The 27,974-nt window shown below is 45.8% G+C and overlaps 1 protein-coding gene across 1 annotated transcript in view; it reads left to right on the plus strand.

The window, feature by feature from the left end:
• Positions 1-1,140: 1,140 nt before the first annotated feature.
• LOC120536085 (multivesicular body subunit 12B-like) overlaps positions 1,141-27,974 on the plus strand; it is a 270,910-nt gene continuing 244,076 nt past the window's right edge. Inside the window, exons 1-2 of the mRNA XM_039764453.1 lie at positions 1,141-1,222; positions 18,532-18,662. Of these exons, the coding sequence (XP_039620387.1) occupies positions 18,537-18,662 (126 nt within the window). The 5' untranslated portion in view covers positions 1,141-1,222; positions 18,532-18,536. The remainder of the gene's footprint in view (positions 1,223-18,531; positions 18,663-27,974) is intronic.

Below are 27,974 nucleotides of genomic sequence, written 5' to 3' on the forward strand. Positions count from 1 at the left end.
CCTGCGCGTAGCTAGAGATACCTGTTTGTTTGTCCTGTTTCACTACTACGTGGTCACGGAGCCTCAGGAGACGGCTAGTTGTATATATTTAATTTTATGTTTGTCTGAATTATGTCTGGTGGTTCTCTTGCCATCTTTATCTAAAAGGCTATTAATTGGATATGAAACTCTTTCTGATAAGATTGAAAATTTGTTTTGCACTTTGGTGGATAGATAGATAGATAGATAGATAGATAGATAGATAGATAGATAGATAGATAGATAGATAGATAGATAGATAGATAGATAGATATGAAAGGCGCTATAGATAGATAGTGCCAGTGCAATGGGAAATGTGCAAGTAATAGTATTACCAAAGTGACAGGTGGCACATAACCTTAAAGTGACAGATACAAAAGTGACATAATATTAAAGTGAAATAAGATAAAGTGGCACGGCTAATGCTGATAGGGTAACATGTTTAAAGTGACACATGATGAAGAACTGTTATACAGTACAGTAGTGACCGAGTAGTGAGATATCAGGTGTAGTGCGCAGCTATTACAGTTAAGTATACAGTATAGCTTATGAGCAGAGAAGGAGCATCAGGCCCAGAACTCGACCACCCTCCGTTCCAGTAAAGACACCCCTCGCTAAAGTGTCTAGTGACTATCGGATGAAACGATCTTTTCTGTCTGTCCGTATTACTGCAGCCCTTAACAAGCTCCTCTGCTTAACTGTGGCTGTGTATAATAGTCGATGTTCATTTCCATCATAGATAAAAGCTTTCATAGTGTCCGTCCCTCTCCTTTCGCACTCATGACACCCCCAACCCCAAAGCGACATTGGTCGTCGAAGTCGATGCGCTATGGACATCATATGGCGGCGACCGTCCACTCCGCCTAGCGCTCCAAATGGCACTTCTTTGACTCAAACCTCAAGTCTCCCCCTCTGCACAGGACCCATCCGAGCCGCTGAAGTGCAAGTCGCTTAATGTAAGCCGGACAGCCAGTGACGCCCACCAGGTCGGCCAGCATTGTCGTTTGTCACCTTGCGCTGCGCCGCTGCCCTCGCCTTGTCCGTCTGCTGCCCACCGAGCGCTGCGGCGCCGTCTTCTGCCAACCTTGAGCTCCTATTTCTATTTCTGCCTGCTAGGCGGGCCGCGCTTCAGGGTCGTATTACAAGTTTTAAATTTATCTTGCGCTAAAGTCATGCTGGACTGTGCAGGCACGAAGACCCGAAGGTGAGTGGAGATTTAAGATAAAGATTTGAAATGGTCGCGATGACTGGTGAATTTTAAAATGTTTTTGGGTCTGAGACAGTGAGGGGCAAATTGTAAGCACTTCAGTCTTAAAGTCTGAACGGCTTATTGTGTTTTGGTACAAAAAGAAATCAGGAAGGCGGGCGGTAGCAGAGACGTCACTGAGGCAATGGCCGGCCGATCGTCCGCTGGACGAGTTCTTGATTTTAACATTCTGGAGGTGATTATCAAAAGTCTTGGAGGTTTTCCTATTTTATTGTTATACGATGTTGAATTTGGGGGTGCAGAGGTACTGCTGCTGCCTCGCAGTTATAAAGAGTTCAAATCTCGGGACCTCCAAGAGCGGAGTTTGCATGGTCTCCTGTGTTTAGGTGGGTTTCCTCTCACTGTCATGCAGATTTGGTGGTTTGGCAACGCTGAACTGGCCTATGTGTGTGTGTGTTTGTGTGTGTGTTTGCCCTGTGAAGGCCTGGTCCACAGCTAGAGGGCTCCAGACCGCCCAACAACCATGACAGACCCTGGTCTGGATTAAGTGGGTGCAATATTGATGTGACATGATGTGACGTGATGGGACAACACTGAATCCCAGTGGATTGTATTTGTCCTTTTTGATGCTGATCAACAGGAAAAGACCCCTTAATGTCAAAGTGAAAAGAGATCTCTGCAGGGTGACCTGAATTAATGACAAACCTAAAACGCAAAATATTTGATGGCCTTTCAAGTCAGCGTCTTGTAGGTGGCAGCCATGCCAGCCTTGAGTCTGTGTTCTCAGGTCTCTCTCTACCAGCTCTGCCATCTCTCCTCCTCCTCAGACTCTGTCTTTGTCCTGTCCAGTGGCCCGAGACCTGAACTCTGACTCAGCCACTCCAGGTGACATTTGCGTCATTTTATTGATTTTACGCCATTTCTGCTTGTGCTCGTAGTCTTGCAGGAAAACAAATCTTCTCCAGTGGCGCAGGTTTCTTGCAGACTCCATCAGGATTTCTCCCTCCGTAGTTTGCTGCATTCATTTTACCTTAATGAATCTTCTAGATCAGGGGTGGGCATCGTCAGTCCTGGGGGGTCGCAGTGGCTGCACGTTGTTGTCTCTTAATGAGAAGTCACTGATTGCTGATTACGCCCTTATTGCTGAAGTGACGTTTTGATGCTTCATTTTAGTGGTCTTGCTTGTTAGGCCCCACCCCCCAATTGCTTATTCCTCTTTTAAACTGAAGCATTTGCTGCTTTAATGGCTCCTTATAAGCAATAAGATGCAAATGACAAAGGAGCCAGCAGTTCTCCATCTCATTTGCTTCCATTTACACCTCTGTGGATTCATCCTGTTTTCTCCGGGTGCTCCAGTTTCCTCTCACAGTCCAAAGACATGCAGGTTAGGTGCATTGGCGATTCTAAATTGTCCCTAGTGTGTGTGTGTGTGTGTGTGCTCTGTGGTGGGCTGGCACCCTGCCTGGGGTGTTTTCCTGCCTTGCCCCCATCTGTTGGCTGAGTTTTGCTCCAGCAGACCCCCGAGACCCTGTAGTTGGGATATAGCGGTTTGGATAATGGATGGATGGATTCATCCTGTGCTATCTGGTTTAATTAAACACTTTAAGAGAAAAATGTGTGTGAAGCGGCTGGGATGAGAATCAGCATCTCCAAATCCGAGAGCATGGTCCTCAGCCGGAAAAGGGTGGAGTGCCCTCTCAGGGTTGGGAGCGAGATCCTGTCCCAAATGGAGGAGTTCAAGTATCTCGGGGTCTTGTTCACGAGTGAGGGAAGAGTGGAGCGTGAGATCGACAGGCGGATCGCTGCGGCGTCCACAGTGATGCGGGTTCTGCATCGGTCTGTCGTGGTGAAAAAGGAGCGGAGCTGTAAGACAAAGCTCTCAATTTACCAGTCGATCTACGTTCCTACCCTCAACTGTGGTCATGAGCTGTGGGTAGTGACCGAAAGAACGAGATCGCGAATACAAGCGGCTGAAATGAGTTTCCTCCGCAGGGTGTCTGGGCTTTCTCTTAAAGATAAGGTGAGGAGCTCAGAGTAGAGAGGAGTCAGATGAGGTGGCTCAGGCATCTGATCAGGATGCCTCCTGGACGCCTCCCTGGTGAGATGTTCCGGGCACTTCTAACCTGGAGGAGGCCCCGAGGAAGACCCAGGACACGCTGGAGGGACTATGTCTCTTGGCTGGCCTGGGAACACCTCGGGATTCCAACGGGAAGAGCTGGAAGAAGTGGCCGGGGAGAGGGAAGTCTGGGCATCTCTGTTTAAGCTGCTGACCCCTGGATAAGTGGAAGAGGATGGATGGATGGATGGATGGATGGAGAAAAATGTGACCGACTGAAAACGGGATGACATCCTCAGAAAGATAAAACTCTACGATGTGAGAAGGTGACGCGGCAGACTAACAAGCCATAAAACGAAATAAGGGCTGAGGTTGGCAAAGGTCGGTTTCTAATGAAGCAATTGGGTCGCATGCTTTGTAAAGTCCGCATTAGGGGGACATAGATGGCCGTCTAGGGCAATGTCATCTGAGGGGCTCCATTTACAAATGTAAGGGACGTGCGGCCCACCCACCCCAGACACTGAGGGGAACCCATAACGATGATGAGTGGGCACCGTTAATGACAGTAAACCCGAGAGGGTGATGCCGAACTCTGATGATGATGAGTGGATGCCGTTTATGACAGTAAATGTGCAGATGCCATGCACACCATCACGCTCCTTAAAGTCCACCATATATGGACAAAGGGTGTTGTTTGTGCTATTGAAGGGGCTTCACTACCCCAGTCCTGATCATCGAAGTCTAATAGTACCAAATACCTGCTACGGACATTGAGGGGCGACGTCCATCATCTCACCCCCCCTCAATCGGCACTGCATGGAAGCCCACTTGGAGTTTATTAACTCTTTAAGGGCTGAATATTTTTTCCACAAAACTCAGTTTTCTGAAAAGCACGCAATGCGCTGGTGTCACACATAAATCAACATAAAACATCTGTTGCTGTGAGCTGTGGGTGCTGTTGGCGCCTGTTTGGCATTTCTGGCAGCAGTGGCTGCGCAGGGGCGGCTCGATGGTCAGTAGAAATGCACGGTGGGCCGGCTACCTCTCTGTTTTCGCACAGCAGTTGTGGTGTGACGCAATATGGTTTGTACCTCTTGTCATCATAAGTGGTGGTCCTCCTAGGCGAACGCAGCTATAGGCATATCAGCTACACGAACGTGTTCAGCACCATGACCAGCTGTGGACCGATAGGCTGATGCTAGTACAACAACAACAACATTTATTTCTATTGCACATTTTCATTTAAACAGTAGCTCAAAGTGCTTTACATAATGAAGAATAGAAAAATAAAAGACACAATAAATAAATCAACATTAATTAACATCGAATAAGAGTAAAGTCCAATGGCCAGGGGGGACAGAAAAAACAAAAAAAAAACTCCAGACAGCTGGAGAAAAAAATAAAATCTGCAGGGGTACCAGACCACGAGACCACCAGTCAACTCTGGGCATTCTACCTAACATCAATGAAACAGTCCTCTTTGGATTTAGGGTTCTCATGGAAGGACTTGATGATGATGATGGTCACGTAGACTTCTGTCTTTTAATCCGTCCATCATTGTTGGAGCGTCATGAAGCTTTGAGTAGGTGGAGGTGGCACAAAAAACGGAAAAAGAAACAGAAGAGAGAGTAGGGGTCAGTACGGATTTTGGAGCCACTGTGAATAGTTATTATGAAGAATTGAACATACAGAGTATCAGGATTAAGTTAAAGTGAAGTTAGGAGAAGGCCATGTTAAAGTCACGTGTTTTCAGCCGTGTTTTAAACTGCTCTACTGTATCAGCCTGGCGAATTCCTATTGGCAGGCTATTCCAGATTTTAGGTGCAAAGCAGCAGAAGGCCGCCTCACCACTTCTTTTAAGTTTTGTTCTTGGAATTCTAAGGAGACACTCAATTGAGGATCTGAGGTTACGATTTGGAATATAACGTGTCAGACATTCCGATATATAAGATGGGGCAGATTATTGAAGGCTTTATAAACCATAAGCAGTATTTTAAAGTCAATCCTGAATGACACAGGTGACCAGTGTAGTGACATCAAAACTGGAGAAATGTGTTTGGATTTTCTTTTCCCAGTTAGGATTCTAGCAGCTCCATTCTGCACTCGTTGCAAGTGATTGATGTCTTTTTTGGGTGGTCCTGAGAGGAGTGCGTTACAGTAATCTAGTCGACTGAAAACAAACGCGTGAACTCATTTCTCAGCATCTTTCAGTGATATAAGAGGTCTAACTTTACTTATGTTTCTGAAGTGAAAAAATGCTGTCCTAGTGATCTGATTAATATGTGATTTAAAATTCAGATTACAGTCAACAATCACCCCTAAGCTTTTTACCTCCGTCTTGACTTTTAACCCTAACGTATCCAGTTTATTTCTAATAGCCTCATTGTCTCCATTATTGCTAATCACTAAGATTTCAGTTTTCTCTTTATTTAACTTGAGAAAGTTACTATTCATCCATTCTGAGATACCTCACTTTCATCCAGATCACTTGCATCAAACTCGGAGTTCGAAAGGTCAGAGTCCAATTCAGCGATAATATGTAAAACGTCCATGGAGAATTTTGCTTTGCACATTTGCTTTAGTCTTGCCAGATGTCAGTGCCATCTTAGAGGCTGTTTGCTCTTCACTACTCATGCACACGCAGGGAATCGAGGTCAAATCAACAAAGCTACGTAACTTTCCTTCAAGCACAGAGAGTTGAACTAAAGAGTACGAGCGAGTTTTGTTTGCAGTTTACAGCCGATTACCGTCCTCTACCCCTGAATTTTCGACAAAAGTTGACATCAGCCCTGAAAGAGTTAAAAGGCACCTGATGGACTTTCAGTCAGTGAGAAACAAGATGGTCTGCTCCGATGAACCCAAGATCAGCGTCACGCCGGGCAGAGCCGGTCACTCCATCAGGTGACACAGCTGAAGGGGTCACCTTTAATAACGGTTATGGGATGTGCGCTCTGAACACTGAAGGGACTGGGGTCATTGAAGTACGATAGTAACGTCTGTGGTCTTGAGGCGCACACAACCCGGGTGGTCATGAAACTGTGATATGATGACAATGAGTGGGCACCATTAATGAAAGACACCAAGGGGTCTGCACTCCTTAAGGTATGTGGTAAATACACAAAGGGACGGTGCTTGTGCTCAGTCCAGACACAGAGGGGTCCTCCCACCACCACCTTAGACCACTGAAGTCTATTAACACTGACTACCTGCTATGGACAACGAGGAACGACTTCCTTCAACCCCACCTAATGGGCTTCATCTAACACTGCAATCAAGCCCACTTGGCACCTGATGGACTTTCAGTCAGTGAGAAACAAGACTGTCTGCTCCGATGAACCCAAGATCAGCATCACGCCTGGCAGAGCCGGTCACTCCATCAGGTGACACATCTGAAAGGGTCCCCTTTAAGGACAGTTACGGGGCACACATTCTGAACACTGCAGGGGACCCCCTCACACCCAAGGTCCGCGGTCTTGAGGTGTGTATGATTTGGACACTGAGGGTCTGGCTGTCAGACTGTGATGATAATGAGTGGGCACACTTCGTACACCAAGGGCTGCGTGCTCCATTTGTGCTACTGAAGAGGGGCACTCACTCCGAACACTGAGGGGGCGGTCGTTGAAGTCTAATAATACCAACTACTCCCGATGGACAATGAGGGGTGATGTCCATCAACCCAACCTAGGGCTCTAGGTGAGCTTGGACCAGCACTGATGTCTGGAGTGTGCCAGGCCGCGCTCATAACCCGTGCCATGCCATCCTAAATAGTGAAGCCTGGTGGTAGCAGCATCAGAGACTGGAAGACCACTCAGGGTCAATGGAAAGCTGAAAAGATCAACGTGTAGAAATATCCTTCATGAAAACCGGCCCAGGGAGTTCTAGACCTCAGACTGGGCCAAAGGTTCACCTTCCAACAGGACAAAGCGAGGACAACACTTAGGGACAACATGGTGAACGTCCTTGTCAAGCCCGGCCAGAGTCCAGACTTGAACCCAATGAAACACCTCTGGAGAGACCAGCAGACCATCGAGGGTCTCCATCCAGCCTGACCAGATAAGACCAGCAGAATACAGTAATCCCTCCTCGATCGCGATAGGTGAAAATCCGCGAAGTAGAAACCATATGTTTGTATGGTTAGTTTTATATATTTTAAGCCCTTATAAACTCTCCCACACTGTTAACATTATTAGAGCCCTCTAGACATCAAATAACACCCTTTAGTCAAAAGTTTAAACTGTGCTCCATGACAAGACAGAGATGACAGTTCTTTCTCACAATTAAAAGAATGCAAACATATCTTATCTTCAAAGGAGCGCCGTCAGGAGCAGAGAATGTCAGAGAGAGCGTGACAGAAAAGCAAACATTTAAAAAATCAATACTTGCTTTTGGGTTTTTAAGTATGCCAAAGCACCGCGACAAAGCGGCATTTTTTACAGTAGCGTCCGTATCTTCTAAGCAAACAGCCCCTCTGCTCACAGCCCCTCCGTCAGGCAGACAGAGTGAGAGAGACAGAGAAAAGCAAACAATCAAGCACCGCGCGGGAAGCACATCGTATATCATGGAGGAGTTTTATTTAATATGTAATACGTGCTCTGATTGGGTAGCTTCTAAGCCATCCGCCAATAGGGTCCCTTGTATGAAATCAACTGGGCAAACAAACTGAGGAAGCGTGACCCATAAATTAAAAGACCCATTGTCCGCAGAAATACGCGAACCAGCGAAAAATCCGTGATATGTATTTAGATACTGCGGTGGGTTGGCACCCTGCCCAGGATTGGTTCCTGCCTTGTGCCCTGTGTTGGCTGGGATTGGCTCCAGCAGACCCCCGTGACCCTGTATTCGGATTCAGCGGGTTAGAAAATGGATGGATGGATGGATGTATTTAGATATGCTTACATATAAAATCCACGATGGAGTGAAGCCGCGAAAGTCGAAGCGCGATATAGCGAGGGATTACTGTATCCAGGGGTGTGAAGCTTGTCACTCCAAAGCCAAGAAGACGCCAGGCTGTGACGGGGGGCCAAAGTCGGATTACTGGTGTCAATGTCATATTCCAATTGTTTTATTGTTAATAAGTTTGTAGAAAATCTCTAAACTCCTGTGTTCGCTTTGTCATTCTGGGGTGTCGAGTGTTCACTTGATGAGTGAAAAGATGAATTTCAATGATTTAAGCACAAGAAGAAAATGTGAAAAAGCTGAAAGGGGTCTGAAGACTTTCGAAATCCACCAGGTGACGTTTAGAAGAACTGCACAAATTCATTTTCAGGTTTTGTCCCTCCGTCATTACGTCACGTGCAGAAAGCTCTTCTCGTGTGTCATGGCGGGTGAATGGAACATGCAGGCAAATTATTTAGTTGGGACGTCCAAAAAGAGTGGAGGACCCCCACCATCAAATCACCTTGAGGACCACCACATTCTGGTCAGATAGGTAGTCAGTCAGTCAGTCATTATCCAACCCGCCATATCCGAACACAAGGTCATGGGGGTCTGTTGGAGCCAATCCCAGCCAGCACAGGGCACAAGGCAGGAACAAATCCCGGGCAGGGTGCCAATCTACCACAGGGCACACACCCACTAGGGAGAATTTAGGACTGCCAATGCACCTAACCTGCATGTCTTTGGACTGTGGGAGGAAACCCACGCAGACACGGGGAGAACATGCAACTCCAAGGAGCGAGGACCCGGGAAGCAAGTGAGGCATCAGTGCTACCACTACGCCAACGTGCCACCCTCTGGTCAATCAATTCATCAATTTTTATTTTATGTAGTGCAATTTACTGCCGTCCTTGTCGATGCCACATGTGAGCTGGCCAACATCAGGTCAAAACAGAACCCGGACAAACTAAGAATACTTGGGACACCAGCCGGGTCGTCCCGTTTAATGCCCTTCTTCAAACTTAAACACGTGACTGCTGGCAACAACTCACATAAACACAAAAGAACATAAGGGCTCGGGTTTAACCGTCTCAAAAAAATGAGGGTTAGGGGTTAAGGGTTAGGGCAGTGGTTCTCAAACTGTGGGGGGCGCGAAGTAACAAAAAGTGGGGCACGAAGATGTGAAAAAAGAAAACAAGAGTCGAAAATATGAAAAATCCATTTATTGAAACCAAAACAAATGAACTTAAACTACATTCTGATACTAGAAAAATAAATATTAGAGTTAGATAAATGTCGATAAAAGTTAAGTAGGTATAATAAAATATCATAAATCGGTATTAGTGGGCTCCTTTCAAAAAACGTTGGGGGGGGGGGGGCTGTTTTGAAAACTCGGGTCTCAAATACATAAAGGTTGAGAGACGCTGGGTTAGCGGTTAGAACTCTGACGTGTCAGGAGTCGGTCAGCTCAGTGGTGGCAGTCGGGCTTTTTATAATGGGCGGACTGGAAGGGGCGGAGCTAATGTCCCTCACTGAGTGGTTTCTCAGAGCTGCTGGGAGAAAAGGAGACGACCCAGTTAGCCACAGCGCCCCCTCTCGCCCCGGCGGGTTATCGCCTACCACAAATGAGCCATCCAGGAGATCCGTGACAACACATCAAATGGCATCACGTTGTCCGCCGTACCATTTTTGCACCACAGCGTTACCGTCGGCACTTACTGTTTGTGCAAACCCAGGCGTGAAACCTGTTAGCACAACAGACTGCAGCAGGCATCATCCATACGGCGTGCGTGGCTTAATTAGAGTTGTGCGGTGGATTCAGCACCTGCAAGTGGGCTCGTTCACAAGCCTGGCATGTTTTGTTTTTTTTCATTTTTAATATGATGTGCCGCGAGCTGAGGGTGCAAAACAGAGAAATCCCACAAGAGCAAACAAGGCAGGCACCGAGTGCGGTGGGATGACAGGATCTGATTTGGAAGTGAGACAAACCTGACCCTGCCAGGCTCTTACCTGTATTACCACCGTCAAGCTGTTTATTATTGCATCAACTGGCAGAGCCCCACCAGCGTCTTCACAACATGATTTATACGCACGCGTCACGGGCCCTACATCTGAAACAGCTGCGGATTTCCTAGGCACGCCATTCTGCCACTAATCATAATCACTTTGCAGGAGGACGCTGTGCTAAGTGACTGGGAGGGATTCGGAAATGTGTCTCAGATGTTTAGGATGGCAGGCAGCGTGGCATAACGGCTAAGGGACTGGTCGGTTAACCCACCATTTGACCCAAGCAGCTCATGTCATCTGACTGAGCCACCAGCTGTTAGATTTGTATATCAAAAATATTGGACTATGTGTCTATGTGGAGAAAGGCGCTATATACAGCCTGTTAAAACCGAAGGACAAAATGGCAGCATGCAGTCATCCAACTCACCACCCACTGTTTCCTAAACTGAGGACCTGCTTTGCTCTCGTGCCATAAGCCAACACACTCAAATCCATGGAATCCAATTCAAACGTCCTTTCTTAGCGGTTACCTCTACTGCTCTAGATGGCCCAACCGGACATATCTCAGCTTTTTAACGGTGAGTCTGTCAGTTAGTTAACACGGCATTACATACACACCCCGATCAGCCACACCGAGGTGACATGAATCACGTAGAAGATCGCGTCACAATGGCACCTGACAAGGGGTGACAGGCAGTAAGTGAACCGGCAGTAAGGTTCTGAGTGACTCTGACGAGGGCTTCACGACTGGGTGAGAGCGTCACCAAAATGACAGGTCTTGTGGGGTATTTGGGATACGCAGTGGTCAGTACTTACCAAAAATGGGTCACGGAAGGACAACTGGTGAACAAGTGGCAGGGTCACAGACCCCCAAGGCTCATCGATGTGAGTGGGGAGTGTTGGCTGGTCCATCTAGTCGGATCCCATAGATGAGCTACTGCAGCACAAATTGTCAAAAATCTTCATGCTGGCCACGAGACAAAAGTGTCAGAACACCCAGCACATCGCAGCTCAATGTGTAGCCACAGACTGGTCAGGGAACAAATGCTGACCCCCAACACACCACTGAAAGTGCCTACGATGGGCAAGCGAGCGTCAGATCTGGACCACGGAGCAGTAGGAGAAGGTGGTCTGGTCTGATGAATGACGTCTTCTTTTGGATCACGTGGATGGCCGGGTGCGTGTGAGTCACTGAGCTGGGGAGGAGACGGCAACAGGATGGACTATGGAAAGAAGGCAAGAGGCCATGTGAGGCTCTGGGCAACGTTCTCCTGGGAAACCTTAGGTCCTGGCATTCATGTGGATGTGACTTTGATGTGCAACACCTACCTAAAGATTGCCGTAGACCACCTACACCTCCATCACAGTGACGGTAGTCGCTGATGGCAGCTGCCTCTTTCAATAGGATAATACAGCTTGCCACCCTGCAAAAAATGTTCAGGAATGGTTTGAGGAGCAGGTGTGGACTTGGCCTACAAATTCTCCAAATCTCAATCTGAATCAGCATCAGTGGGAGATGCAAGAAAAACAAGTGCGATCGATGGAGACCCACCTCAGAACTTACAGGACTTAAAGGGTCTTGGTGTCAAACATCACAGGACACCTTCAGAGGTCTTGTGGAGGCCATGCCTCCCTGTTTCGGTGGCATGACAGGGGCCTACACAGTTTTAGGCAAGTGGTTGAAATGTTGTGGCTGATCAGTATATATACAGTATATATATATATATATATATATATATATATATATTGTCAGGGATGCCAGGGGCCATGACCCGGCCGGGACGCCAGGAGGGACCGGAAGAGGGTCAGAGCCCTGCCTTGATCACGTGGGGTTTGCCTTCCGGGTTGCTTTGGGGGCCACGGGTCAAGGGCATGGAAGCCCTTCCCTGTAGGGGCCCGTGGTCACCGCCAGGAGGCGCCCCTAAGTCTTGGAGACTTGTTGCCCCAGCACTTCCGCCACACCAGGAAGTGCTGGGAGGAAGACCTTGGGTGTTACCCGGAGGGCTGTCAGGAGGACAGCCGGCACTTCCGCCACGCTGGGGCGTGGCCAACAGAGGAATGCCGGGAACACCTGCTGCTCATCGGGGCACTCCTTAAAAGGGGCCGTCCTTCATACATTCGAGGCTGGAGTCGGGTGGAAGTAGGACAAGGCAGAAGGAGAGGATGAAGGCGGCCCAAAGAAAGGCATCCTGAGGCCAGGACTTTGGGATAGGGGTTTGTGCACTTGTGTGGGTCTGTGTGACCAAAGGACTGGGGTCTTTGTGACCAAACAATTGTATATATTGTAAATAAACGGGGGGTGGTTTGTGCAAAACAAGATGTCTGCCTGTCGGTGCCGGGTGCGTTGACATATATATATATATATATATATATATATATATATATATATATATATATATATATATATATATATATATATATATATATACACACATACAGTATATCTCTCTATTATATAAAAAAATCCTGCGACAAGACAAGACTTTTTTGAAGAGATTACTTCAAGTCCCTTTCTCCTCTCCACCATTTCCGGTTCACGGCCCACGTCCGCGGTCCTCTCACCTCTAATTTGTGTGAATGCTTTTGTCAGGCTCAGTTCCTGCTCTCTCAGCTCTTATAAACTTTTACGTTTTCCTCACTTTATGTTCCTAATTAAAGAAGACATATTATATCCAAATCTCATTGAAGAATTTCTTCCCAAAAGGATATCAACAAAAGAAATGAGTACACGGGCAATCCTAGCACTGGGAAACGATGAAGTCAAACCAATTAACGTGAAAATTGTCAATTGGTTACACGGCAAATTGGTTAAATGCGTATCAACAGACTCTGCTGAAACAGTTGGTGGTGATGGTGAGGAAGATGAAAACATCAACTTACAATACCACGAAGAATATCTACAACTGTTAACATCGTCTGGTCTTCCACCTGACGAATTACTGTGGAAAGAAGGACGTATCGTAATGTAATTGCGTAATTTATGTTTAAATGATGGGCTGTGCAATAGGACAAGATTAGTTGTATTGAAAGTTAGTTGAACAATTCTGACATGTAAAATATTAACAGGCGACAAGAAAGGTAATGTAGGACATCTTCAGGGGATAACATGAGACAACAAATGAGATCTTGACATGCCATTCGTATTAAAACGTTTAGAATAGCTTTTACTACGACAATTAACAAATCACAGAGACAAACACTCGAAAAAGTCGGTTTATTTATTAGAGAGAAAGAAATGAAATTCACTCATGGGCAGTTATACGTTGCGTTGTCTCAATGTAACTCCAAACATGGAATCAAAATTCAAAAAAAAAGTTTAAAAAGTATTTGCATGTTACTTTCAAAGCCAAACAGAACAAAATCGTATAATCGATAATCGAATAACTCTAAAGCAACATGAAACAATTTACTTTCAAATTATTATGTTTTACTATTTTTTAATACGGTTAATTACTCACTGTGATGTAAAATAGTTACTTCTGTTATGCATATGTAACAATTCCCATGAAAATAGCAATCTGTTCAAATTGTACATCCGCTTCCCCATACGTGAGCGGCAGAACCGCAAAGAGACTCACGCAGGACTGACTGCAGAGCAAAGGTGGGGGTGTTTTTGTAGCTAAGGGAGAGGAAGAGGCGGGTCATCTGGAGGTAAAAGCAGAAGTGAGGTCATCAGAGGGTGTGGTCTGGAGCCAGAAGATGAAGTGGATTGGATCTTACTTGCTCCTGTATGGATGGGAGAAGAGGCATTAGTACACCTGATTAGCCCCACATACTGGAGTTTTGGCATTAACCAGACCACCCTGCTGCCTCCCAGGCACACGTGTGTGACACAATATATTTATATATACTAGATATATATATATATATATATATATATATATATATATATATATATATATATATATATATATATATATATATATATATATATATAAACTGTATGTGCAAATATATATCTATATATATAACTCACTAAGTCCATGGCAAGCAAGATGCACGCAAGACAGAGCCACTTCCGCCAACTCACAGAGCCCCGCCCAGCAACAATTCACTAAGCGGCTGACCATGGCATGCAAGACAGACCATGGGATATGCACGACAGAGCTCCGCCCACCAACAGCTCGAGCGAGAGTCAAAGCATTTGCTAAGAATGTTTTCATTAATCAAGAACGAAAGTCAGAGGTTCGAAGACGATCAGATACAGTTGTAGTTCCGACCATAAACAATGCCGACTGGTGACTGGCCAGCCCAACGGGAAACCAAAGTCTTTGGGTTCCGGGGGGAGTATGGTTGCAAAGCTGAAACTTAAAGGAATTGACGGAAGGGCACCACCAGGAGTGGAGCCTGCAGCTTAATTTGACTCAACACGGGAAGCCTCACCCGGCCTGGACACGGAGAGGATTGACAGATTGATAGCTCTTTCTCGATTCTGTGGGTGGTGGTGCATGGCAGTTCTTAGTTGGTGGAGCGATTTGTCTGGTTAATTCCGATAACGAACGAGACTCCCTCCTGCTAAATAGTTACGCGACCCCTGAGCGGTCAGCATCTAACTTCTTAGAGGGATGCCGTCCAGCCCCGACCCTCACTCTGTGACCGTCCAAAGTTCCATCTTTTCATTCACTTACAGTTGTACCCTCAAAACCACACCATTTGGACATCTGTGTCTTGCAGGAAGTGTTCACCCATCAGTAGATAATTATGCGGCGTATGCTACGCCGCGAGTTGGCTAGTATATATATATATATACAGTTTATTTATATATATATATATATATATATACTGTATATATATATATATATATATATATATATATATATATATATATATGTACAGAGGTGTGAAAACTATTTGCCCCTTCCTGATTTCTTATTCTTTTGCATGTTTGTCACACAAAATGTTTCTGATCATCAAACACATTTAACCATTAGTCAAATATAACACAAGTAAACACAAAATGCAGTTTTTAAATAATGGTTTTATTATTTAGGGAGAAAAAATCCAAACCTACATGGCCCTGTGTGAAAAGTAATTGCCCCCTGAACCTAATAACTGGTTGGGCCACCCTTAGCAGCAATAACTGCAATCAAGCATTTGCGATAACTTGCAATGAGTCTTTTACTGCGCTCTGGGGGAATTTTGGCCCACTCATCTTTGCAGAATTGTTGTCATTCAACTTTATTTGAGGGTTTTCTAGCATGAAGCGCCTTTTTAAGGTCATGCCATAGCATCTCAATTGGATTCAGGTCAGGACTTTGACTAGGCCACTCCAAAGTCTTCATTTTGTTTTTCTTCAGCCATTCAGAGGTGGATTTGCTGGTGTGTTTTGGTCATTGTCCTGTTGCAGCACCCAAGATCGCTTCAGCTTGAGTTGACGAACAGATGACTGGACATTCTCCTTCAGGATTTTTGGTAGACAGTAGAATTCATGGTTCCATCTATCACAGCAAGCCTTCCAGGTCCTGAAGCAGCAAAACAACCCCAGACCATCACACTACCACCACCATATTTTACTGTTGGTATGATGTTCTTTTTCTGAAATGCTGTGTTCCTTTTACGCCAGATGTTACGGGACATTTGCCTTCCAAAAAGTTCAACTTTTGTCTCATCAGTCCACAAGGTATTTTCCCAAAAGTCTTGGCAATCATTGAGATGTTTCTTAGCAAAATTGAGACGAGCCCTGATGTTCTTTTTGCTTAACAGTGGTTTGCGTCTTGGAAATCTGCCATGCAGGCCGGTTTTGCCCAGTCTCTTTCTTATGGTGGAGTCGTGAGCACTGACCTTAATTGAGGCAAGTGAGGCCTGCAGTTCTTTAGACGTTGTCCTGGGGTCTTTGTGACCTCTCGGATGAGTCGTCTCTGCGCTCTTGGGGTAATTTTGGTCGGCCGGCCACTCCTGGGAAGGTTCACCACTGTTCCATGTTTTTGCCATTTGTGGATAATGGCTCTCACTGTGGTTCGCTGGAGTCCCAAAGCTTTAGAAATGGCTTTATAACCTTTACCAGACTGACAGATCTCAATTACTTCTGTTCTCATTTGTTCCTGAATTTCTTTGGATCTTGGCATGATGTCTAGCTTTTGAGGTGCTTTTGGTCTACTTCTCTGTGTCAGGCAGCTCCTATTGAAGTGATTTCTTGATTGAAACAGGTGTGGCAGTAATCAGGCCTGGGGGGGCTACGGAAATTGAACTCAGGTGTGATACACCACAGTTAAGTTATTTTTAAGAAGGGGCAATTACTTTTTCACACAGGGCCATGTAGGTTTGGATTTTTTTCTCCCTAAATAATAAAAACCATCATTTAAAAACTGCATTTTGTGTTTACTTGTGTTATATTTGACTAATGGTTAAATGTGTTTGATGATCAGAAACATTTTGTGTGACAAACATGCAAAAGAATAAGAAATCAGGAAGGGGGCAAATAGTTTTTCACACCACTGTATATATTCAGGGGCGGCACGGTGGCTGCCTCGCAGTTTGGAGACCTGGGTTCGCTTCCTGAGTTCTCCCTGCGTGGAGTTTGCATGTTCTCTTCCGTGTCTGCTTGAGTTTCCTCCCAAAGACATGCAGGTTAGGCGCATTGGTGATCCTAAATTGCCCCTAGTGTGTGCTTGGTGTGTGTGTGTGCCCTGTGGTGTGCTGGCACCCAGCCCGGGGTTAGTTTTCTGCCTTGTGCCCTGTGTTAGCTGGGATTGACTCCAGCAGACCCCTGTGACCCTATGGTTAGGATATAGCGGGTTGGATAATGGATGGATGGATGTATATATTCATAGTTGAGTATCGTGAGTTTGAACATTTATTCCCTTACACATGGTGTCAAGTGTCATGTTCCACCCAATGCAGGCTCATGGCTGCTGTCGTCTTTGTTTAGTTTAAAGTTTTATTTTTTCATGTTTATATTATTTGATTTTTTTGTTAATGAAGTCTTGTTTGTTTGTTATTTACTATCCTCGTATGATGAATTGTTTTCCTGTGTTCCTCATACCTTGTGTGGAGCCCCAAGAGGCGGGGCCACTCTGATGTCACAGCTGAAGGACCGCCCCCACCACACACATAAACACCCCACACCCCCGCCTTTATTGTCTGGGGCTGAGAGCAGATCCTTCAGAGGTTCATTGCAAGTTTACCGATTGCAGGCATTTTGTAAGCATTGGACATCCTGTTTTATTGGATTCTTTGCTTCTTTTCTTAGGTTTTATTTAAAAAAAAATTACTTTATTACCTTGGATTGCATTTTTGGTCAAATTCATTTTTTTCTTCTCTTTTGTTATTTCAGAACAAATTCTTATGTTTAGTCTCCTTTGGACTTATTGTTCCTAGTGTCATGATTTGGGTCCTCACTGTCTGATTCCAGCATTATGTCCTCTTCAAGTGTTGCTAGGGACGCAGCCTCTGAGCTTTGTGTCCCATCCGTAATCGACATGACGGGATAAAAGGACGGCTATGAGTTCAAATTCCTATCTGAAATGCGGCAACCAAAACTCCATTGAATTCATAGAATATCTTTGTGCTCTTTTCTTGAGTTCACTTTTATTTTTCTATTCCCTCGGCCTCTCCAGGTTTATTTCACTTTCTACTCCTTTTTGTTTTGTTTTGTTTTTTATGTTCATCTCCCAGTTTTGCTCAAATCGTTTTCTGCCAGGACACCAAGCCAACAGTTTTGAGAGTTCTTTCCCCTAGAAGGGCATTTTTGTGGTGTATTTTTGAATATCAGAGAAGTGTTTGAAACTTCGAAAGCCAGAACTTCTTTAAGGCCTGGTAGGCCGAAGACAGCCTGTGGAGTTTGGGGTCAGGCCGCCTGGGTTCAGCCTTGGATTTTTTTGGAAGCCTACATACCCCTTTGCTGTAGGAGCGCACTCGATTTATGACAGAATGAACCCCTGAAGGATCTGCTCTTAGCTTACGTGAAGGCTAAGGGTGGTCCTTAAGCAGTCCTATCACGGTGGTCCTGCCTCTTGGGGTTCCACGCACAAAGTATAAGGAACAATAGGAGAACAACTCATTACACATAGATAGTAAATAATAAACTAATAAGATAATATTTACAAAAATACATCATTATAATAAACATATGAAAAATACTAGTTTAAAATGAGCAAAGAAGACAAAGTACATAAACGGAATCCCAGGAACACACCCTGACTAAAACATTGACACCATGGACTCCATTGAGTACCCCTCAAGACCTTCTTCTGCCACTTAAATATGGCCGTGGAAAGTTCTTGCTTACTTTCGAGAAGTCTGCACACACAGAGGAACCTTTTGAAATGGCCCCCCAAGAGCTTGCATACCCGGGTTTCAACTCTGTGACTTTTAATCGATGGAAATACGGTCCCCACTTACCAAGCTTCCTGCTGTTGTTCACTTCCAGACACCATGGGGAACACAGAAGCCGACCTGACAAGTTACCCGAGGTGCCAGATTATCGGAGCTTCAGAATCGAAGGACGCGGAGACTGAGCAGAATTCAGGAACGGCCGAAGACTCGGGGGCGACAGCCGATGTAAGTGACTCTTGTGTTGCTCCCGTAGATTTCAGTTCTTTAGGGATGTTCAGAATAAACGGAGAAACCAAAGACACAGAAGGAATAGACCGGGCACTGACAAGGTCTTCAGACCGCTTCACTTTCTGCTCACTTTACTGGGTTTTATATTTAGCTTTAAATGGGATAGTTTGATCTATGCTCAATAACCCAAAATGACAGCATGTGATCAGAAGGATTTGCAAATTTCTTCTTTACTGAAGTATTCAGAGCCTTAATTCAATATTTTGTAGAAGGCCTTTTAGGCAGAATTAATAAGAAGAAGAAGAACAGCAACTAGGGGTCTCCACCTCCTCCTCGCTTTGCTCGCCAATCCCCGGGGCGGGTGCTGAGTGCCCGCTATCTCACAGCTGAGCCGCTCAAAGGGTGTTGGGCACCCCTCCAATTGTACACTGCTCAATAAAATGGAAGGAACACTTTGAAATAACATCCGATCTCCCTGGGAAAAGAAATCCTGTTGGCTCTCTGTACTGCTATGGACTGATATGGTGATGTGGGAGGAACGAAAGAATGGAAATGAAAACGATCAACCGACAGAGGGACACCTCGAACATCAAAGGGACAAAATGATGAGGCAGCAGGCAGGCAGAGGGGCGAGTCCATTTGGCTGAAATGTCATTGCAGCAACTCCAAATCGTCCTCAGTAGTTTGTATGCCCCCCCAATGCCTGACAATGTCCTAATGAGACGATGAATGGTGTCCTGCTGGATCTCCTCCCAGATCTGGACCAGTGCATCACTGAGCTCCTGGACAGTGAGGTGTTGGATGGACTGAAATATAATGTTCCACCCAGATGTGTTCTTTTATTGGATTGACGTCAGGCGAGGGGGGCAGTCAATGGTATCAATTCCGTCATCCTCTCGCCACATGAGGCCGGGCATTGTCGTGCACCAGGAGGTACCAGCAGAGGGTCTGACAATGGGTCCAAGGATTTCATCCCGATACCTAATGGCAGTGCTGCGGTGCCCTTTTCTACTCTGTAGAGGTCTGTGTGTCCCTCCATGGATATGTCTCTCCAGACCATCACTGACCCACCACCAAAACGGTCATGCTGAACGATGTTAGAGACAGCATAACGTTCTCCACGGCTTCTCCAGACCATTTCACGTCTGTCACATGTGCTCAGGGTGAACCTGCTCTCATCTGTGAAACGCACAGGGCGCCAGTGGTAGACCTACCAATTCGGGTATTCTATGGCAAATGCCAATCGAACTCCACGGTGCCCACTAGAGGACGTCGGGCCCTCAGGCCACCCTCATGAAGTCTGTTTCTTATTGTTTGGTCAGAGATATTCATACCAGTGGGCTGCTTGCTGGAGGTCATTTTGTAGGCTCTGGCAGTGCTCATCCTTTTCCTCGTTGCCCAAAGGAGCAGATACCGGTAGGTCCTACTGATGGGTTAAGGACCTTCTACGAGGGGCCTTGTCCGGCTCTCCTAGAGTAACTACCTGTCTGTCTCCTGAAATCTCCTCCATGCCCTTGAGACTGTGCTGAGAGACACAGCAAACCTTCTGGCAATGAGACGTGGTATTGATGTGCCTGCCATCCTGGAGAAGGACTACCTGTGCCAGCGCTGTAGGGTCCAGGTATGGCCTCATGGTACCAGTAGTGACGTTGACTGTAGCCAAATGACAAAATGAGTGACAAAACAGATGAGGAGGGAAAAATGTCAGTGGCCTCCATCCAGCTGTTAAACCATTCATTCCTGTTTAGGGGGCCATCTCAGTGTTGGCCCTCTAGTGCCCCAAAACAGCTGAAACTGAGGAACAAGCCCCTCTGCTACTTCACTGACCACATCAATAGCCCAGAAGTCTCACTGACTTGAAGTTATACTCTCATTCTAAAGTGGTCCTTTCATTTTTTTGAGCCATATACTTAAAGAGGTGGTATATAGAAGAGTATGGGGGGGTGCAGGAGGAAGACGGTTTGGTCCTTAGTTATTATAAATAAAAAATCAGTTACTTGAGTATTTCACTACAGCTGTCTATTTTAAAATACCAATGAATAATAAGTAGTGTAGTGAAAAGAAAAAGTAAAAAGTAGAAGTAAAAAAAGTAAAACGTAATAAAAAGTAAATAAAGAATTAAATTACATTTACGCTTCATCAGAAACAATATTGTGAATTACTTTACCCTTTAACTTACATTCTATACATGTTGCTTTTTTGATAGATAGATAGATAGATAGATAGATAGATAGATAGATAGATAGATAGATAGATAGATAGGAAAGGCACTATATGATAGATAGATAGATACTTTATTAATGCCTAAGGGGAAATTCATATACTCCAGCAGCAGCTTATTGATAAAAAAAAACAATATTAATTAAAGAGTAATAAAAAAAAGCAGTGCAAGTTAAAAAATGTAAGATGGAGAGTGCCAGGCAGGTTTAACAGACAATAACTTTGTGTAATGTTAACGTTTACCCCCCCGGGTGGAAGTGAAGAGTCGCATAGTGTGGGGTCTCCTCAGTCTGTCAGTGGAGCAGGATGCTGACAGCAGTCTGTTGCTAAAGCTGCTCCTCTGTCTGGAGATGATCCTGTTCAGTGGATTCTCCATAATTGACAGCAGTCTGCTCAGCGCCCGTCGCTCTGCCACAGATGTCAAACTGTCCAGCTCCGTGCCTACAAATAGAGCCTGCCGTCCTCACCAGTTTGTCCAGGCGGGAGGTGTCCCTCTTCTTTATGCTGCCTCCCCAGCACACCACCGCGTAGAAGAGGGCTCTCACCAAAACCGTCTGATAGAACATCTGCAGCATCTTATTGTAGATGTTGAAGGACACCAACCTTCTAATGAAGTATAGTCGGCTCTGTCCTCTCTTGCACAGATCATCAGTATTGGCAGTCCAGTCCAGTTTATCATCAGGCTGCACTCCCAGGTATTTATAGGTCTGCACCCTCTGCACCGTCACCTCTGATGATCACGGGGTCCACGAGGGGCCTGATCCTCCTAAAATCCACCACCAGCTCCTTGGTTTTGCTGGTGTTCAGGTGTAGGTGGTTTGAGTCGCACCATTTAACAAAGTCCTTGATTAGGTTCCTATACTCCTCCTCCTGCCCACTCCTGATGCAGCCCACCATAGCAGTGTCGTCAGTGAACTTTTGCACGTGGCAGGACTCCGAGTCGTATTGGAAGTCCGATGTATGTTGGCTGAACAGGACCAGAGGAAGTCCAGTCCCTTGCGGCACTCCTGTGCTGCTGACCACAATGTCAGACCTGCAGTTCCCGAGACGCACATACTGAGGTCTGTCTGTAAGATAGTTCACGATCCATGCCACCAGGTGTGAATCTACTCCCATCTCTGTCAGCTTGTCCCTAAGGAGCAGAGGTTGGATGGTGTTGAAGGCACTAGAGAAGACCAGAAACATAATTCTTACAGCACCACTGCCTCTGTCCACGTGGGAGAGGGATCGGTGCAGCATATACAGTACTGTGCAAAAGTCTTAGGCAGGTGTGAAAAAATGCTGTAAACAAAGAAGGCTTTCAAAAATGGAAGTGTTAATCATTTATTTTCATCAATCAACAAAATGCAGTGAACGAACAAAAGAGAAATGTAAATCAAATCGATATTTGATGTGACCCCCCCTTTGCCTTCAAAACAGCATCAATTCTTCTAGGTACACTTGCATAGAGCTTTTGAAGGAACTCGGCTGGTAGGTTGTTCCAAACATCTTGGAGAACTAACTACAGATCTTCTGTGGTTGTAGGCCTCCTCACATCCTTATGACTCTTCATGTAATCCCAGACACACTCGATGATGGTGAGATCAGAGCTCTGTGGGGGCCATACCATCACTTCCAGGACTTCTCGTTCTTCTTTACTCTGAAGATAGCTCTTAATGACTTTGACTGTATGTTTTGGGGCCGTTGTCCTGCTGCAGAATAAATTTGGGGCCAATCATACGTCTTTCTCCCTGATGGTATTGCATGATGGATACGTATCTGCCTGTATTTCTCAGCATTGAGAACACCATTAATCCTGACCAAATCTCCAACTCCATTTGCAGAAATGCAGCCCCAAACATTCAAGGAACCTCCACCATGCTTCACTGTTGCCTGCAGACAATAATGAGTTCCGCTCTCCAGCCCTTCGACCAACAAACTGCCTTCTGCTACGGCCACATATTTCAAATTTTGACTCATCAGTCCAGAGCAGCACCTGCTGCCATTTTTCTACACCCCAGTTCCTATGTTTTCATGCATACTTGAGTCGCTTGGCCTTGTTTCCACGTCAGAGGTATGGCTTTTTGGCTGCAGCTCTTCCATGAAGACCACTTCTGGCCAGACTTCTCTGGACAGTAGATGAGTGTACCTTGGTCCCACTGGTTTCTGCCAGTTCTGAGCTGACGGCACTGCTGGACATCTTCCGATTTCGAAGGGTGATAAGCTTGATGTGTCTTTCATCTGCTGCACTAAGTTTCCTTGGCCGACCACTGCGTCTACAATCCTCAACGTTCCTGTTTCTTTGTGCTTCTTCAACAGAACTTGAACAGCACATCTTGAAACCCCAGTCTGCTTTGAAATCTAGAGACCTTACTGATGCAGTATAACTACTTTGTGTCTTGTTGCAGTGCTCAATCTTGCCATGACATGAAACTGTCTTCCACAACCTCACCTTGGTAGCAGAGTTTGGCTGTTCCTCACCCAGTTTTAAGCCTCCTACACAGCTGTTTCTGTTTCAGTTCATGACTGTGTTTCCACCTACATGTGACATTGATGGTCATTAGCACCTGTTTGGTAGAATTGGTTGATCACACACCTGACTACAACCCTAGAAAATCCCTGACTTTGTGCAAGTGTACCTATAAGAACTGATGCTGGTTTGAAGGCAAAAGGTAGTAACACCAAATATTGGTTTGATTTAGATTTCTCTTTTGTTCGCTCACTTTGCATTTTGTAAATTGATAAAAATGAACAATCATTATTTATATTTCTGAAAGCATTCTTTGTTTACAGCATTTTTTCACACCTGCCTAAAACTTTTGCACAGTACTGTAGACGATGGCATCCTCCGCTCCCACCTTCTCCTGGTATGCAAACTGCAGAGGGTCGAGGGCGTGGTGGACCTGTGGCCTCGGGTGGTGAAGCAGCAGTCGCTCCATGGTCTTCATCACATTTCTCTTTGCATATCGTTCGGGATATTTTCCTCTTTCTCGTTTATTGGACGTTTCTCATTGCTCTTGATTTTTATTCTGTTTGGCTCTTTTGTCTTCGTTTGCCTTTCTTTCAATGTCCACTCTCAGCTCTTGCCACACTGATTCTATCGCGATCTAAAATTCGACGTTCTTGAACAGGTCATTTGCTTTTCTGCCTCGTGATTAGAACCGACTGCATTGGAGGGCGAGTTCCCCCTGAGGGTGTCAATGGGTGGTCCGGAGAGAGGATGTGCACAGCAGGAGTAATGATTGGCTGAGTGGTGTGGAGGGGCGTGGTCAAGGCCAAATAATGCAGACTCGGCAGAAAACTTTTTTTAATAGAATGGAGAGATAATACGAGGGACATTCAAAAAGTTTCCACACTTAAATTTTTAACTCAGTTTATTAATTATTTCAAAACCAATGACATCACTTTTCTACATAGTCACCTTCGTTTGTAATTTCCCAGTCACATGACACTCTCAGACACGACCAATTACTACTCCTCCCACACTCACTGTTTCCAAGGAAAAGATAAGAGTGCGGAAACATTTTGAATGTCCCTCGTAATAATAATAATAATAATAATAATAACAACTTCATTTATATAGCACCTTATCATTCATTTACATGTAAGTCAGGGTGCTTTCCACAGATTCATCAACAAAACAACAAAGATATACCACAGTTACTTAGATATTATCACTGATTAATCCATCCATCCATTATCCAACCCACTATATCCTAACTACAGGGTCACGGGGGTCTGCTGGAGCCAATCCCAGCCAACACAGGGCGCAAGGCAGGAAACAAACCCCGGGCAGGGTGCCAGCCCACCGCAGGGCACACACACACACACACCAAGCACACAATTTAGGATCGACAATTCACCTAACCTGCATGTCTTTGGGAGGAAACCCACACAGACACAGGGAGAACATGCAAACTCCACGCAGGGAGGACCCGAGAGGCAAACCCAGGTCTCCTAACTGCGAGTCAGCAGCGCTACCCATTGTGCCACCGTGCCACCGTCATTAATTAATATTACAATAACTTCTAATAAATGTAAGTATGCTAAATAAATAATCAACCAGCTTTGAGTCTTCTTGGGTTAAATCTCTACAAGCCTTGCACACCTGGATTTGGGCAGCTGATCCCAGGCTTCCCAGCGGACCCTCTCAAGCTCCGTTAGGTTAGATAGGAAGTGTCTGCCATCTTTATGTCTCACCTCACAGGTTCTATGGGGGCTTTGACCGGGTCACCTCAAGAGCCCTGAGAGCCCTTATCCCAAAGCCACTCCAGTGTTGTCCTGGCCGTATGCTTTGGGTAATTGTCCTCCTGACAGGTGAACCATCAGTCCAGTCTCAGGTGGTTTTCATCGAGAGCCTCTCCGTGTTTGTCCTTCCCACAACTCCGAGCAGTTTCCTTGCCCCCTTATCTTGATGCCCCCCCCCACTATGTTTTGCCGTGGTCAGGTGATACGCCGTGCCTGGTCTTAGCCACACAGAGTGTTTGGAGTTCTGCTCGGAGACTTCATTTGTTCTTTTTCATCCTGCTCTCCGAGTCGTTTAAGTGCCATCATATGACCTTCGCTCAAGAGTGGCTTCCGCTTTACCAAATACGCCTGACTGCTGGTGTGCCTTCTGACAGGTTGATCCATCTGAGCAGACAGGGCATCAGTGCATCTCTGGGCACAATTTGGCACAAAACTACTGTCACACTTTGCTGAGATGAACGGAAAACTGGAGTACCTGGGACAGAAGTCATGGAAGAAGAATGAGGAGAAAGTGCAAACGACGACAGGTCATGTCAGGTTGGGGGACATGCACTGGTGCCACACGACAAAACAGCTCGGGATCTCGGTTGGCAACCCCCCAGGCAGAGATGTGGTCCAGTCCCCCCCCCACGCTCCAGAAATGACCCTCTATCTGCTGCAGCCAGGTGTTACGTGGATGTCCCCTTGGCCTGGTCCTCAACAAAAGAGCCGGATCATCCTCGGGTAATGGCGCCACATGGCCGTAGTGCCGTAACTGACGCTCCATCACAATGCAGGTCATGTGCCTCATTTGTGACTCCATGAACAACACAAAGTCAAACCAGGTGCAGGATTTGAAGCCCAGGACACTGGATTGATGATCCGGCAGTTCTAATGCCCCCCTTAAACAATCCCAAATCATACAAAATGTCTGACAACACTTCTGCTGCATCTCCACTAGCACTAAGAGATGTTCCTTAGTAGGCCCTCCTCTTGTTTGATTTCCAGTCCACGTTCCCCAGAAGGTCTCGGCACCATCTGAGAAATTCCACTTGCTGTGTCTATAGGCTCATGGGAATGTCCTCATCATCCACTGTGTGCCAGCGAGGTCTTCTCGTTTCTAACATGAACACACTGCTTTTTGATCCGTGTTTCACAACGTCACCTGAATGTTCTGTTACCTTTGATTTTGAGAATTTTGAAAACTGACTGCAGTGACCAGGCTCTTATTAAGATCGTGCGTATCAATTTTATAGCTGCACAATTCTCTTTCCTCTGTAAATATTTCACTGTAGGTGCCGTTTGTCCGCATTGAAGAACTACAGTGACCTCCATGGTGTTGGGGACAATGGCACCGTTTTCTTTGATTTCTCTGCCAGCTCCACAGTTTAAGATTACAAACCAAACAATTCGGACGTTGTGATTAAAGTGCACATGGCAGACTCTCATTTCAGGGGGTCTGCACTAATTTCTGTCACACGACATTTTATCTCAGTCCCCCCATGTCTGGGCACAGCAATGGCAGGTCTGTTATTTAGTTCTTTGTCACTTATCTCTGACATGCAATGGCTGCTTGAAGTCTGTGATTTGCAGACACCACCAGGTGCTGAGGGTCTTCTCTATTGATTCTCTGCCAAGCCTCTAGTGCTGCCCTCTTCAGCTCCTGCTTGTTTCGGGGGTCTTGTCCCCTTAATGCTTCTCTTCAGCATATAGAAGGCCTGTTCAGTTGGATTTCAATCGGGTGACCGACTTGGACATTCAAGAATTTCCCATTTTTCTTTACCTGTGTGCCCTCCTCCTGTGTGCCCTCAGCAGTCTGTTTGGCTTTTTATCTTATAGGATGAAGCGCCGCCTGATGAGTTTGGAGACATTGACTGTAACTCGAGCAGATCAGATGTTTCTACACACCTCAGACTTCATTGTGCGTCTGCCATCAGCATTTCCGTCACCAATGAAGAGAAGTGTGCCAGGACCTGTGCCAGCCATACATGCCCACGCCATAACACCCCTACCACCACTGTGTTCACCAGATGAGGTGGTCTGCTTTGCAGTTCCTTCTCATCTCCACACTTTGCTCTTGCCATCACTCTGATGAGGTTCATCTTCGTCTTGTTGATCCACAAGACCTTTTTCCCAGAATTCTGCAGGCTCTCTGAAGTCCTTTGTCACAAACTGTAATCTGCCATCCTGTTTTGCAGTGAAGCGTCCTCTGTGTTTCTGTTCATGAAGTCTTCTGCTGATAGTCGTCTCTGGCATACGCACACATCTGCCCCCTGAAGACCGTTTCTGATCTGTCAGGCAGGTGTGTTTGGGGGGCTTTTTCTTGACCACAGTGAGGATTCTTCTGTCATCAGCAGTGGGGGTCTTCCTTGGTCCACCAGTCCCTCTGTTATTGTTGAGCCCACCAGTGTGTTCTTCCTCCTTCATGATATTCCCGACTGTTGATTTCAGTCATCCTAAGGTGTCACTGATGTCTCCAGTGGTTTAATTCTTGTTTTTCAGCCTCATGATGGCTTCTTTGACTTTCATTGGCACAGCTCCTGTTATCATGTTGAACAATGGCAGCTACAGACTCCAAAGGGGAAAAACAAATCGAGGTATCTTATGAAGCCATGAAACCCACCTGAGGAATCACAAACACCTGTGACACCAATTGTCCCAGACATTACGGTGCCCTAAAATAAGGGGACTGTGGAGAAAAAGTGTTGTTTGACCGAAATGTACGCCAATCCCCTTTATTTTGACCTGGTAGAGTTCTCTATGACTCTCCTTTCCTCTTTTGTATTCTTCATTGTGTAGCCTTTGTCAGAATGTCTCAAATCTCACAGACTTAGCGCTGTCTATCAGGTATTGTACTTTATAACTTCTCCCCACCTTCCCTCA

This window comes from Polypterus senegalus, chromosome 9, assembly GCF_016835505.1.
Source record: "Polypterus senegalus isolate Bchr_013 chromosome 9, ASM1683550v1, whole genome shotgun sequence".
Taxonomy (NCBI): domain Eukaryota; kingdom Metazoa; phylum Chordata; class Cladistia; order Polypteriformes; family Polypteridae; genus Polypterus; species Polypterus senegalus.